Below are 15,907 nucleotides of genomic sequence, written 5' to 3'. Positions count from 1 at the left end.
ATGTGATTGGAACACATTTTCACAGAATAGAAGATCCAGGTGGGCTTCTGTATCTATCCCCCCACCAAACTGTGATGGCCTCAAAAGAAAGCATCTGCACTTCTTTAGAATGTCCCCTAGGGGGTGGAAGTGCTGTGAATTGTGCGGTTGCTGATCCGGGAGGAATGCCTATGAAACGTTTAGGAAGGTGCCCGGCACATGGTCTCCCTTCAAGGATGCAGCTAATATAATCTCTCAGTGAATTGGGAGGGGGGCTTGTTCTGGGGGATCTGGGGCATAAAAAGGCAAGAGAAGCTTGCAACAGCTCTTGCTTCTGAACCTCTTCCTTCCCTTCAAAGGACTGACTTTGCTCAGTGAGCTCTAGTTTGCTCACCTGCGCCCTTTGATGCGTGGATGCTCTGGATACAAAACCAAGGGTGGTGCTTTTAGAGAGCCTGCTGTACAGCGTGTGTGCGTTGGGGGTGCGGCACCTGCAGAGAGGGAAGATGTTCCGGGAGAGGGGCATGTTTCCAGACTTCCAGCCAGACCTCAAGAACAATTGAATCAGACAGCAAAGGAGAAATGCTTGTTAAAATACCAAACAAATAAATGCACAAACAAACAGATCAGGGGTGGGGCTGTAGCTCTGTGCTAAACCCCGTGCTAAGCTCCTCTGCTCTTGTCCCCAGGACCACAGTGAAAAAAGAAAATATAATTTTAAAAAAGCAGAATATAAGAAGGGGGATGAAGTCTAAAAGCTTCAGCCAATTGTGTCACTGTCTGTGACATCTAGTGCGGCCTGGATATTTTTGCTCTTGGGGTGATTCTTTGAGAACGGTTGACAGGGCAGACAATGGGATAACCTGGGGAAAAAAAAAAAAAAAAGAAAAAGAAAAAAAGAAAAACAAAACAAAAAGCAACCCCCAAATCCAGGATGTGAGAAGACGAAGGACTCTGTACAGGTGAAGTACGGGTGAGGTATTGTCAAGAACAGCATCAGATCAGTGGTAGAAACTGCAAGTGTGTGTGTGTGTGTGTGTGTGTGTGTGTGTGTGCGCGCGCGCGCCCAGTGAACATGGCGTTTTATTTTATTTTTTTTGAGAAAAGAAGAGCTGTTGAAAATTTCATTTTCTTTAGAGAAAAAAAGGGGCTGTTGAAATGACCTAGTTCGATGCTTTCAGTTTATAGTCGAAATTATCATAAAAAAAAAAAAGAACAAAAAACCAAACAAACAGAAGACCCAACTGGAACCGAGATCACTCAGATCCGATCCCAACAAAATGTGACCCCCTTCTCATTTCCGGAACCCCGCAGAGACATTTAAATCCTACCCTGTCTTCTATCGTCCCTGGCAAAGCGGAAACCAGAAAGGAAACCGGTTAGTCTGGAAAGAAAACAGGGTGGATTCCTTTAAATGATGGAATTGGCATGTTAGAGTACTCAGATTAAATTTAGAGACTGATACCAACCTATTGATAAAATCTAGACTCTCTAACAGCTCAGATGTAAATGCCACCAAACGCGTCCCCAATCCGTTAGGCGGCCAGTTTTCCTGTGGGTCTTCCCCAGCCAGCCCTGTGGACTAGGTTGCGGCTTCGCTGAGGAAACCACCCTCACCGCTCAAGTGTGGGAAGTTGGCAGGGTCAGAGGTGAAGAACAGGGGGTGAGCACCCGCAGCAGCAGAGGAGTCTTCTAGGGGAACCGATCCTGGATGCTCAGAGAGGGAAATGAGCTGGTGACAAATGAATGGGAAAGGCCCAGGGATAGTCGCAATGGGGGCGGGGGAGGGGACGAGCCACGTTTCCAGCAATACCTCAATCTAAGTTGGTGCAGGAGAGAAACGGAGATGAGAGTTAAAGCTGTTTAAGGGCAGGAGATCCAAAGGCTTGGGGACAGGTGAATCCTGATACCGGCTTGGGCAGGCGGGGACAAGGTGTAACCCTTGTAGCCTGTGTGGCTCCGGAGAGAGAAAGGCCAGATGAGCTGCGATGCCCTCTCTCCTGCCTACGCTCGGCCACAGGCTCGGAGGACTGCAGAGTAATTAGGGTGGAGGGGTTCCTCTTGGGCACCAATCCGAGACGTGAGTGGGGGGCGCGTCCTCCGTCACGCCCTCACCCAGCCCTGCGCTAGGCTCAGGCTGGTCCCCACGCCCCCTAACAGTACCCTCAGCTTCCGCGCGTCTGGACCGTCCGGGGCCCTCCCTCTCCAGCCGCCTGAGTGCATCGATCCCGGTGCCCGGGCTCAGCGCCTCGGGGCGGGTCCCTGCCGCCCGCACCTGCCCCCGGGGGCGGAGCGCAGCGGCGACAGCGCGGCCCCAGCCTCCGCCACACGCTGAGCTAGCGGCGGACCTGCCGCTCACCGCGGTCGGAGTGAAGCTCCCTCTCCGCGCCCTCCGTCCCTGGCACTTCGGACTCGTGTCTCCATCGTGGTCGGCTTCGCCTCGGGGGATCTGCAGCCCCGGCGCCATGGAGCCGGCCCCGGGCAGCGAGCGCCGCAGCCCCCCTGGCCCCGGAGTCCCGCGGCCGCCACCGCGGGGCCACGCGCCCTCGACCGCCGCCCCCGCCCCCAGCCCGGCTCCGCTGAGCTCCTCTGTGCAGCCGGACGAGGAACGGCAGCCGCGGATCAGCGAGAGCGGCCAGTTCAGCGACGGGTTGGAGGACCGAGGTGAGCTGCCACCGCCCCGCGCTCCTTCCTCTCCGCCCCTCTGAAGCCACCTGTCCCCTATATGCTGAGCTTGGTGCAAACAGCGGAAGCGACTGTTCCACCTTTCGGGATCCACGAGGGTCGGGCAGCGGGGTCTCCTGAGAGCCCCTTCCAGTTGTCCGATCCCCGCGGGTGCCTAGGCCAGCCTTCTCCGGTGCCCGCGGGAAAAGTTTGCAGACCGTGTTCTTGGTGTCTTATAGGGGACCAAAGGATTCCTCTCGGTGCTGGGAGATGTGGGTTCCAATGAATCCCGCTGCGCGAGCTCCGCCAATCACCCGGGGAAAGTTTTTTTGTTTTTGTTTTTTTGTTTGTTTTTTTTTTGTTTGTTTTTTTTTTTCTTTTCCTGGGTTAGTGGGGGAGCACACTCTAGGGTGACAGCTAGGGCCCCCTTAGTCTCTGGACTCTCGCGGACCCGACGCTCCCTGGATCCTGGGTCACAGCGGTCACCTCCCCATAGTGTGAGGTTGTTGGCAGAGAGGTTGGGATGTTTGGGGTAGGGCCACCAACCTGATTTGCACAGATGCTACCCAAAACTGATATTTCCTGGAGAGCGTGTGTCCAGCTCCGAGTCCTTCCTTGGACGCTGGCCTTGGACCCCGTGCATCGCCTGGAAGGCATCTCCATCTCCCGCCCACAGCCACGGTCTTCTTAGTGGGGCTGCATCGAACGCTAGGGCTCCCTCATTCATCCCGCCTGGCTCTCCTTCCCCATCCTGTTCTAGTGGCCTTCAGCTTGGATTCTTTGCGGAGACGACTGCATCTACACCTTTCCTTTTTCTTGCTACTTCCGAATTGGACCCCTTGAAAATTGTCAACGGTTCTGCTGAAACCGTTGCTGGCAGATTTGGGGTCTCTGCAGCCTGGCCTTTTCCCAGGCAGTCGACTCTGTACACCTCTATTCATTCCTCCCCCCCCCCCCCTTTTCTTGGAAGCTTTCATCTGTCGACTGTAGAGTGCTTATATTATTTTAGTTCTGGCAGGTTTCTGTCCTATTCTTAGTACCTCCTGAACATCTTTATATTCCGGTTTCGCGTTGGGATACAGGATCTCTTCCTTAGAGATTCCGAATTGTAGCGTGTGAAACAGGATGACATGGAAACAGATTTCCCAGAGAAACAGCAGAGATGCTGTGCGGGGAACTGGAGCCGCTCCAGCTTGGAACGAGTTCTGCACCCGTGTTGCAGGTCCTTTCCCTGTTCCCACAGAACTCGATAGCCTTGGAGACAGGCGAGTGGATGGCATCATCAGAAAGCCAGAAAAACCTCTCACTTTAATTCTGGGGTGTGAGAATTACCTTTGCCTCGCAAGATTTAAACATTTCGCATTGAAGAAAGATACCCGGGTTGGGCTTAATTCTGTTGCATTGCGGGTTATCTGGAAGCGCCGATCGGTCTCTCACCACCCCTGCACAAGGACAGACAAGAAACCCACACTAGGATGAATTGATACTTAGTAATATCTAGAGGCCATGCTTCAGTGTTAAATGAAAACAAAAACAAAACAAAAAACCTCTTCTGAATACATTCTTTAGGTTTTCTGTCAGTGGTCAAATGGACTTCATTTTCTATTATATTGTCTCCTGAAAGCATTCACTGTTCATAAACCACTGCTGTGTGGAAGCCTGCATTTTACACACGACCTCTCTGTTAGGATGAATCGTGTCTTCCATGCCATTTTGAGCTAGCTGAAAGTCGCTGTGACATTTCTTTTGTTCCACCCATTCCTGGTTGCAAAGAAAGAGTTAATGATAAATGAAGATCCAGAGGCTGCTTGGGAGATTGGTTGTAATATTTTACATGTTTGGGTTATTTTATGTTTCCTGTAGCCATTTTTTGCTATCTCTTGGGAATGGTCCATGGGTTGTGACATCTTTCCCACCAGAGACAGGAACTGGGGAAGAGGAAAACTCCCTGGTCTCCATCTCTCTTTGGATGCAGTGGGTTTCTGGGGGGGGGGGGGGGGCTACTACAAGGTGTGGGGGGATGGGCACTCTGGCTACAATCTATCTTCCCTACTAGTTTTTTGTGTTGACGTCCTTCTGAGGTGGTAGAGGCCCTGTGGCAGACAGCTTCTGACTCCCAATGAAGAGTTGCTTTATAGCCTAGTGGTTTGGAATTTTAGAGACACGTTCTTCTTAGAGGTGAAATGGACTATTTCCCAGAATTCCAGCTAGCTCAGAATGTCTCATCATTACTGAACCAGCTGACTGAACCTGTGGTTCAGGAAGCAAACAGGCGTTATGTGGTTTAAGATCTTTGGGAAATAACACACACACACACACACATATGCACACTCAAATATACACAGACATACAGACACACACACATACACACTTAAATATACACAGACATACACAAAGACACACACAGACACAGACACACATATACACACTCAAATATACGCAGACATACACACACATATACACACTCAAATATACACAGACTTACACACAGACACACGCATAGACACAAATAAAAACACACACACAGACACAGACACATACACAGACACACACACATATACATACTCAAATATACACACACAAAGACACACACACACAGAAAGAGAGAGAGAGAGAGAGAGAGAGAGAGAGAGAGAGAGAGAGAGAGAGAGAGAGAGAGAGAAACCCAATTAATCTTCTGGCTTTCTTTTTCCTTCTTTAATATCTATTTCTCTATGATTTTGTTCCAAACCTTAGGGTGTGGCCCCACCTTACAGAGTTATGGCTTTATTTAGCTCTTTTCTCTAGCTGTCAATCTTAAAGACAGACTAAACCAAACAACAACAGCAGCAACAACAACAACTACAACCACCTTCCTGCAGAGAACTGAAGCTCAGTGCGGGGGTGGGGGGTGGGGGGTGGGAGGTGGGGGGTGGGGGGAGTGTGGGGGTGTGGGGAGGTGGTGACTCAGGCCTAGAATACCAGCACTTGGGAAACGGAAGCCGAAGAGTCACTGTGAGCCCATGGCCAGCCAGCCTGGGCTACACATCAAATTCTGAGCCAGGACAAATCAATGAAAAGTAGTTCAGACTGCTAAGGAAGTTGCATCTTCACATATATTTGCCTCTGTCTTTATACTATGCTAATATTTCCCTTGGTATTGTCAGATCTATGTTATGAGATTTAAGTTAGGTTACGATTCCACCATGGAAGCCGACTGTGGGCAGGGATGCTGAGGCCCTGCCCATGGACCTGAGCTCTCTCTTAGTTTCTGTTGGGCTGGTCTGCTTGACTCCCTCCTGTGTGATGCTGCTTTTGGGACCCTCACCATTCCCCTGCATCCCTGTGTCCTGTGGGTGTACAAGCATCTTGCATGGATACAGAAGAGCCAGTGTGGAGATCAGTCATTTCTGAGCTGAGTGAGTCCTTGCATCTTCACACTCTGCTTCCCTTGGAGGGGTGGTACCCATTTTTAGCATCAGCCCTGTATGTGTCTATGTATGTATATGTTATTTGTGTGTATGCAGGTACACGTGTGTAGAGGCCGGAGATGACTTCAAGTGTTAGTCCTCAAGTGCTGCCATCTTATTTTGGGAACAGAATCTCTCACTGATCCCGAACTGTTTCATTCCACTAGCTGGCCAGTGAGCTGCCAGAAACCCAAGCACGCACTACAATCCTGGGGTTTCTATACAGGTTCTGTGGCTTGAACTCAGGTTCTCATGCTTGCTCAGCAAGTTCTTTACCCACCGAGCCTCTTCCTGAGCCCCTCAGCTGCATTTTTCGAAAGGAAATGAAGAGATAGCATGTTTGCATAGAAAGAGAAAAGTCCTTCCTCTTTTGGACAGTGTTTCCATTACAATGACTTTATGTTTTTCCCCCCTCCTCAATTTTACAATCTCCCAGGGGAGCCATGAAGAAAGTCAGACCTGAGGAAGGACTTCCAGTCCTACTGACTCAGAAAACCCAGCAGGTGGTCCAGTCCCCTTTGGCTGCCACCTGGATCTCTCATGGGGAGGAGTCCTGGTAAGAGGCCGGGGTAGCACCCTCAGGTGTGGTCAGGACCAGGTGTGCTGTTGAAACCAGCCAGCTCTGGAAGGAGAAATAAACACTGCCCAGCAGAATGAGCAAAGGTGTACACAGTGATGGCTGTCTCTGTGGAAAAGTAAACTGACTTCTTAAAGGGATCATGCCCCTCCTGGACAAACCTCTCGAAATGGGTGCTCCCGGACTGCCTGGCAAATGAGCCACTGATTTGAGCTGATACTGAAATGGTGCAGTTTCATTTCTCCTGAAACCAATGGGCTAGGATGAAAGAAAAGTTGCGTGCGTGTGTGTGTGTGTGTGTGTGTGTGTGTGTGTATGTGTGGGTGTGAGAGGGGCACACAGGTGGAGGTCAGAGGGCGATGTCTTCCTTGCTTACTCTCTACCATATTTATTTCCTGTGAAATATGTCAACTTAAAATTCCTTTTTAAATTTTAAATTTTATTTCACATTTTTTTTTCCCTCTTAAACATCAGTTTTGGAGTCTTTTATTTTGAATTTTTCAAATAATTATGGTTTTCTTCTTGTCCCTTTTCTCCCTCCAACCTTTCCCATGGACAACCCTTCTTCTTGTCTCTCAAATTCACTGGCTTTATTTCTTTAATGATTAGCATATGTAAGCATAACTTACTCAGTCCGTAGAGTGTTAATTGTTCTTCCGATATCGGGGCTGATCACTGAGTAACCAGTTGAGGGGACTCTTCCCTGGGGAAGATATTTTTCCTGCTCTCAGTGTTCCATAGTTGCCTGTAGTTCTTTGTCTTTTTCTCTTTCATGCTAGCATGTCTGTTCTTGACATCCTTGTTCAGGTCTTGTTTAGGCAGCCATGTTGGTGAGACTTCATGGGCGCGTAGCTTCTCTGACATTTCTAGGAGATGAAATCTCACTCCACCTTATCTTTCAAGACAGGGTCTCTCACTAAACTTGGAGTTGTTTTTTCAGCTAGACTGGCTAGTCAACAAGTTCCATAATCCTGCTGCTTCCTCCACTAGAGTTACAGGTATGCTTCTGTGTCTATCTTTTCTGTGGGGTCCTGGGATCTGAACCCATGTCCTCAGACTCACACAAAGCACCATACCCACTGAACCATCTTTCTAGATAGAAAGATAAAAAAAAAAAAAAAAAAAAAAAAAAAAACCCTCATTTGAGAAAAGGGAAGGGAATTTTTAGTGGTGTATAGGGCCTGTTCATTCTAGGTGATAGCTTCTCTTGGACAGAAGAGTGATTGCACTTAGAGGTAAAATGAGATTTTTTTTCTAGAGCCCAGGAAGAAGCAGAGAAAGGTGATGTCCAGTTATCATTCAAAGGCATCAGGACCCACATCGGAATCTGTCAGGACAAGAGGCCTGCCTTCTTCCCATCCAAATGCAATTATTTATTCACTATTTGGAGATTAGGTCTCACATAGCCTAGGCTGTCCTCAAACTCACATATAGCTCAAGATGACCTTGAACTTCTGATCATCTGCCTCCACTTCTGGAGGGATCACAGCTGTCTACCACCGTGCTCGATTTTATTCGGTGCTGGGAATAGAACCCCTGGCCTGTGAGTGGCAGGCAAACACCATACCAACTGAACTGCAACTGCAGTTCTCATTTCTGAACTAATGAAGGAGGTTTGAGGATAGTTTCCCAGCGCATTGGTGAAGAAGGGGCTGATAATTCCTGCTTGCTTTCTCATTTACCTCGGTCCTAAGTAAGCTCTCCTTTCCACCCGGCTTTACTCACTTCTATGTCTCGTGGGCTACTGCTGACAAAACACCTGTCTCGGCAGTTCGGCTTGCTTTGTTTGAGGCCTGTTCAAGGATGACTGGATGGAGCTAGTTCAGCTGAGTCTTTGTTAAAATTTTTTGGGTAGGGGGTTGAGACAGAGTCTCAATTTTGTAGCCCTGATTGTCCTAAAACACACTATGTATACTAGGCTGTCCTTGAACTCACGAAGATTGGCCTGCTCCTGCCTCCTGAGTGCTGAGATTAAAAGCACATGCCACCATGCTCAGCTGTTGATTTTTTTTTTTTTTAAACAGGATGCAGTTTTGAGCAGTGGTGCTGAGTCAGAAAATGATTCCCCAAAGCGTGTTACTTTGGTGTGCTGGGCACTCTGAGAGGAAGGTTTCTAGAAGGCCTTGGAAGCAAAGCCTCCCCTTGTCCTTTTTCTTCCTGTCTCCATTTCACCCCAAGGCTGACCATAGAAACTAGAATTCCAGGCTGGGAGACAGTGCAGTTGTTAAAAAGCTTGTCTTGCAAGCCTGCAGACCTGAGTTGTAGCCCCAGAACTCAATCAAAAGATGCTGGGTGTGGTGGCACGTGCTTGTAACCCCAATGCTGATGGGGTGGAGACAGGTGTGTCCCTAGGGCCCACTGGTGAGCAGCCTATGCAGAATGGGTGGGCTCCAGGTTGAGTGAGGGACACTGTTCCAAAATAAGTAGCAGGTAGAATGATACTTGAGGTTAACCTCTGGCTTCCACATACATGCTCATACGTGTGCACATACACCTGCACAAACACCAGCATGTACACACACACTTCAGCATGTGTATACACACACCAGCATGTGTACACATACATCCCAAATGTCAAAACAAAATAGGAAAGAACCTTTGACCCTCTCCCCTCAAAGATAGCTATAAGCCCAAGAATTAGTGTTTTCTATGCAACCCGCCCTCAAGTGTAAGAACTGGTCACTGAGACACTCGGACTGCCCTTGTCTATTGAGGCCCTTGATTAAAAGGCTTCATTCTAGAAGGGGTCCTGACCCACAGGCAGCATATCGGTGTCTTGCAGGAAACACCGAGACTTGGAGCAGACCGGTCTTGTTGAGTTCCTGTGCTTCACTCATCTCTACAGGGATTTGCATTTTTCATTGAATCTGAGCATAAAAATAGATCCCCTTGGCTTTTGGGTCTTTATTCCTGAAGCCTTCCATGTTACATAGGATCGATGATTTCTCTCTCTCTCTCTCTCTCTCTCTCTCTCTCTCTCTCTCTCGATTCACCCCTCCTCTCCCTCCCCTTCCCCCTCTTTCTTTCTCCCTCCTCCTTTCTCTCCCTCCTCCCCTTCATTCCCTTTAGATCTTATCTTCCCTCCCTCCCTGCCTCCCTCCCTCCTTCTCTCCCTCCCTCCCTTCTGCCCTTCTCCCTTTCATTGTTTCCTCTGGTTGGTCCTAATTGTTGTTCTTACTAATTTTTGAGACAGAGTCTCATATATCCCAGGCTACGTTCAAACTCCCTAAGTATCCTAGGATGACCTTGAAGTCATAATCCTCCTACCTCCGTTTCTCAACTGCTGTTACTTTGGCATTCATCACCATGTCTGGCTTACACAGTGCTATGGATTGAACCCAGGGCTTCATACATGCTAGGCTTCTGCTGACTGAGCTACATCTCGAACCCATCATGTAGATCTTTGTTTTAATACAGTTGTTACATTCCCTGCCCCCGTTAACCTGTCTTGAAGGTGTGTCAGTCATGACCCTAATTACAGAGGAAGAGTGTTCCTGTCCTTTCTGCTCCTACAGTGGTGGTCAGTCAGATAAATGAATGGTGCTCATACGTGATCCATTGCACACTGTGACATTTTACAAATGCTGCGTAAGCTTTACGTCCCTATTCGCCATTGTCTGTAGCTACTGTGATGAGGTTGTCCAGTCTCTGAGAGACACATTATGTGGCCAGAGTTGGCAAACTGGCTTTTACTTGTATAAAATACATGACTGAAAATTTGACTCTCTGGCAACCGAGAAAAGGCACATACAATCTCCTCCTCTTCTTTCTCTTCCTCTTCCTCCCCCCACTCCTCCTCCTGATTTTTCCAAGACAGGGTTTCTCCGTGTAGCTGTGGCTGTCCAGGAACTCACTCTGTATACCAGGCTGGCCTTGCACTCAGAGATCTGTCTGCCTCTGCCTCCCAGGTGCTGGAATTAAAGGCGTGTATAACCACTGCCTGGTTACAATTTTATTCTTTTAAAATACTTTTGATTATTGTTATCTATTTATGGGTGCTGGATATCAAACTTGAGTTTGAGTGTAAGAGCAATATGTGCTCTTAAGCACTAAGCCGTTCTCAACCCTTACAATCTTACTCTCAAAGGGTAAGAAAGAAGTATAAATCAAGATCGATCTGAAGATGTTTAAGTGGGCATTGCTGGCGATTCATCACAGATTCATGCCCTTGAAAAGGGCTTCTAGTGTGCAAAGCACAGGAGATAAATAAAGTCTGTTGTACTTGCAGACTTCCTATGGTGTTAGCTCTGGCTTTGGCAGTTTTACTGTACTTTCATATTCTGAGATTCTGAGAGAGAGAGAGAGAGAGAGAGAGAGAGAGAGAGAGAGAGAGAGCACATGCGTGTGTCCGTACATGGGTGTAGTTCAGTTTCACCCAAGTCTTTCCCCAGGAATGTTGTATACCTTGAGATAGAGTCTCTCATTGGCTCAGAACTCACCTAGTAGGTGTACTGGCTGGCTTGTAAGCTCAAGGCATCTGCTTGTCTCTGTTCCCCAAGTGCTGGGATCAAGCATGTATTACCATGCTTGACTATTTCGTCGGTTGAATCAAACTCAGGTCCTCATGTTATCTCCCTAGACCCGTGAGGGAGTTTTAAATTTTTTAATTAATTAATTGACTAGCTAATCAGTTATTTACTTAATGTGTGCTTCATACAAAAGAAGGAGAGAACATGCTGTGTAATCCAGGCCTGTGGCTGTTGGTGGCCAAGGCGTCCAGTGTGGGCATCCGCACAGTCCATGAATCTTCGCTTTGTGTAAATCTGACACTGCTGTTGGGACTGTACTAGTGGATCAGTGCTCAGAGCTGAGGAGCCCAAATGCCTAATCACTTACTATAGTTCTTTTCTAATAAAAGAGCTTTGTTGGGATGAGGAAATTCTACTGACCCAAGAAACTTGGTGCAGGGAACAAAAATAAATAAATAAATAAATAAATAAATAAATAAATAAATATCATGGTGTGACCTCAGGAGTAAAGTATGTGGAGCTCCTCTGACTCAGAGAGCTTCTGCTGCCCTATGGAAACACTTATTCCATACTGCCAGGGTCTGTGGCTTTATAAGGGCTGCCAGAACATTTGATAATTTTGTTTTGCTTTTAATGTGCAATCTTCTAATTGTGAAAGCACCTTGTGGGCCAGGCAAAACACATCTTGGCTCACAGGCTCTGGGTTTGCAGTCTTTGGCTGAGCTGCTGCAGCCCCGGTGTGTGTTCTGTCTTATGGAAGTACCTTACTCCCTCTTCTTCCGGTTTCTGTCAGGTTTACTGGAAAGCAGCACCCGGCTGAAACCTCACGAAGCCCAGAACTACAGGAAGAAGGCATTGTGGGTATCCTGGCTGTCCATTATTGTCACCCTGGCGTTGGCGGTGGCCGCCTTCAGTGAGTATCAGGGAGTCTTGCCAATCAATACTCGCCCGTTGCTGGCCTTTCCCTCTAACCCCTGTGGGAATGTGCTTTGCTTTTAGTTGACTGTTATCGATGAGTAAAAAAAAAAAAAAATTTTTTTTTAGATGGTTGGACAGTCAGGGAACTCATGAATTAGTAAAGCGGCTTCACTCCTCTGCAAAGGGAAGAGGTATGAGAGAGAAGTGGAGAGAAATAACCGGGAGCTTCAGTTCTCATCAGTATGCAGGTGTGTGGAAGTGGATTCCGGCTGGCACAAGCCGAATAGTGAAAATAGTCTCTTGGCAGATACCTTCAGCCCAGGCTGACATGACAAATACACATCCCAGAGACTCGGATTTTGAGCCTAATGCAAGTAGATGAGTTCAATATTGCAGCAAGCTCTCTCCTTTCCCTCTCGACTGTGTGCTGTGCAAGGTCAGGAACAAAATCACATGTACAATTTTAAAGAAAGAAAAACGGAAGGGCCTTCTTTCGGGGATTTTAGTGCATGAAAATAAAATAATATCTTGCAATTCTGAGATGCTATGAAAACGAAGTAATTTCTGTCTGTGGATGACCCTGTTTGGGTGTCTGGAATTCCTGTGGTGGGTTTTCCCCACTGACACTCACAGCTTATGAAACATGCATGTGCTATTTATTCTTATGAATCATGCAGTAATCCACACACAAGCTATAGCTCAACCTTGGTAGGGATTGTACCAACTACAACACTTGGTTTCTTTTCTTTTTTTTTTCTCCCTCCTTTTCTATCTTCACAATAGTGGAGAAAAGGGGAATGTGTTTTTTTAAAATTATATTTTATAAATTTTGTAATAAAAAGAAAAATCTGTGTTCTAAGTACTAAGCATCCTATGAGGTGCCTCGGGGTAGAGGGAAAAATGGACCATGGTCGTTAGGCAACATGGCTGTGTGTGAGTTGTTTAAAATTCTCTTCTGCTGCTGGAAGTTGGGGCTGAATCCCAAGGGGGCGGGGTTAGAATTTGACCAAATGCTCCCTTCAAAACTCAGCATAGATTATTAGAGACAATTTATATTAGGAACACTATACAGTAGCCTGGATCTTAAAAAAAAAAAAAAAAAAAACCCAAATATTCAGAATATAGAAATAATACATTTTAGGAAATAAACATTTATCAGTGATCCAGAAATCTAATCAGGAAGAATTCTGATTTTTGAAAATATAATAGCCCCTCTCTCTCCCCTCACCTCCCCCTTTTTAATACTGAGACCAAAATAACAAGGCAGTGGATGTCCCTTGAGGGTAATTTGGTTGTTGTGGCTGGTAGGGGGACTGGAGATCAGACGCGGCAATTTACATATGTGAAGAAAAGAGGAAGGGGATGAAGGGGGCGTGATTTACACACCAGATAATGGTTCCTCAGACATGTCCCTGTGCCCTGTAAAGTGTGGGGCATCATTCTCTGGCGTTTGAACAAGGACCTGAGCATGAACGGTTGTGAATGGTCTTTCCTTTGGAATAGAAGTGTTACATTCAATGTGCTTAAGCCGTGTAATGAGGAAAAGATATGAAGAAAATTGGCTTCACTTGTAATTCTCAATCAGGTGGCTTATGCTAAAAATGCTTCATTTCCTTCAATGGAAACCGTCCACGCAACGCTTTGTGGAAGGGCTTCTTGTTCTTTTCCTTTGAAAACCGCCTTACCTCTTTATCGCAGAACTATTGGACTTAAACCCTTTAGCTTCCTTTGAAAGGATTTCTCTTTATTGATTATTTATGGACATGCATGTGTTTGTCCATTTGGAATCTGTACATCCCAGGAGGCCTGAAGAGGGCACAGAGCTGCCTGGAGTCACAAGCAGTTGTGGGACATGAATACTGGGAACTGAACTCAGCTCCTTCACAAAAGCAGCAAGTGTTCTTAACCCATTTCTCCAGCCTCTAACTTCTTGCCTCTAAATGGTGAATGACGTTGTATTGTTTATCATGACCTGTGTTTTGTCCTGTATGTTTTTTTTTTTTTTGTTTCATTTGTGAGTTGCTTCTAACTGCTTCTGATTTAGTTAGACTCTAGAACAGAGAAATCATATTTTGCCCCATTTAAACTAGAGTAGCTTTAAGTATTTGTGTGTTTGCGAGTGTGTGTGTGTGTGTGTGTGTGTGTGTGTGTGTGTATGTGTAGGCACATGCCTATGCATGCTGCAGAGGCCAGAGAGGCTGTCTGCTCTATCACTCACCACTTTGTTCCCTTGAGACAGGGTATTATCTCACTGTACCTGGAACTGAACTGGCAGCCAGCAAACCCTTATAAATCTTATTACAAGCCCTGCACTGTCCTGGGGTTACAGGTACTCAAAGCTACACTTAGATTTTTATGTGGGTACCGGGGATTCAAACTCAAGCCCGCAAGCAAGTGCTCTATTGACTGTGCCATCTCCCCCATGCACTGGTTTTCATAATACTTGGTGAGATAATGATTTGGACGCGCTGAAGCATCAATATAAAATATGGTAATGTATCTTGGAATAATTCAGAGAGAGAGAGAGTCCTAGATCGGTTCTAAAATAGATTTGGTGTATAACAGGCAGTGTGGAAAATATCAATCTTCTTCTTATGAACGGATATGAAAACAAGTCTGTTGTAATAATGAGGTCAGAGAGAGAATAAAAGTTCAGTCTCAAAACTCAGGGTTTTGACAACATTGATGTCTGTGTTAAGAGTTGGAGAAAATGTATTCTGATTTTGAGGCTTGAGTACAAGTTAATTTGTAGGGACTAGATGCCTGCTTGTTCTGTGGGAGATGAAGGTATGCTAGGAACAGTGTTAAAGAAACAATCTTTTTTTTTTTTTTTTTTTTTTTCTGAGATAGTGCCTTACTTTCTTCTTGCTGATGTGATCAAATACTTTGACTAAAGCAACTTAAGGGAGAAAGGGCTTATTTTGGTGTATGATTCCAGGGTATAATCCATTATGGAGGTAAAGCCACAGTGGCCAGAGCGTAAGGTAGCTGGTCTCATTGCATCCACAGTCAAGAATCAAAGACACATCAAGGTTCCAGCATCAGCTCCTTTCCTCCAGTTTGCTCTCTGTAGCGCCTCTACTCAGGGAATGGTGACACCCACAGTGGGCAGGTCTTCCTACTTCAGGTCACACAATCAAGATAATCCCCCACAGGCAAGTCCAGAGGCTGGTCCTCAAGGTGAATCTAGATTCTGTCAATGTGACAACTCCAACCATCATAGATACATAGCTCCATTAAAGCAAAACACAACACAACAACACAACAAACTCAAACTAAATATCAAAGCTCCCTAAACTGAAAGCATTCCAAACCGAGATCTCAGTAAAAGCTCATTTAAAATTTTAGCACAGGGCTCAGTCAGTGAAGTGCTAAAGGAATGAATGGGAATCCGAGTCTGATCTATGTTAAAAACAAACAAACAAACAAACAAACAAACCTGGTGTAGTGGTGCACGCTTGTAATATTGGTGCTGGAGAGGTGGAGATGGGCAGACTCCTGGGGTTCCTTGGCTGGCCAGCTTAGCCTACTTGGTGAGCTCTAGACTAGTGAAAGACCCTGTCTCAGAAAACAAGATGGTGCTAGTGTGGTGGAACATCCATTTAACTGGAACATTGGGAGGCAAAAAAAAAAAAAAAAAAATGTGGATCTCTGAGAGTTCCAGGCCAGCCTGGTTTACATAGTAGGCTCTGGGGGCCAAAGCTACATAGTGAAGCCCATCTCAAAAGGACACCAAGAGAAAATTTGAGATGAATGGTGCCTGGGGACCAGCATTCTTTGTTCTCCACGCACATGCACATATGTGCCTCCACACACACATGTGCAATCGCACATACAGGCACGTAAAAAAA

The 15,907-nt window shown here is 46.5% G+C and overlaps 1 protein-coding gene across 1 annotated transcript in view; it reads left to right on the top strand.

Annotated features, from left to right (window-relative positions):
- The first annotated feature begins 1,780 nt into the window (after window positions 1–1,780).
- Window positions 1,781–15,907, top strand: part of Tmem163 (transmembrane protein 163) — a 174,685-nt gene continuing 160,558 nt past the window's right edge. The window contains exons 1-2 of the mRNA XM_034513277.2: window positions 1,781–2,643; window positions 11,932–12,051. Coding sequence (XP_034369168.1) covers window positions 2,445–2,643; window positions 11,932–12,051 — 319 coding nt within the window. The 5' untranslated portion in view covers window positions 1,781–2,444. The remainder of the gene's footprint in view (window positions 2,644–11,931; window positions 12,052–15,907) is intronic.

This window comes from Arvicanthis niloticus, chromosome 10 (assembly GCF_011762505.2).
Source record: "Arvicanthis niloticus isolate mArvNil1 chromosome 10, mArvNil1.pat.X, whole genome shotgun sequence".
Lineage (NCBI taxonomy): Eukaryota > Metazoa > Chordata > Mammalia > Rodentia > Muridae > Arvicanthis > Arvicanthis niloticus.
This window is presented reverse-complemented; position numbering and strand designations above follow the sequence as displayed.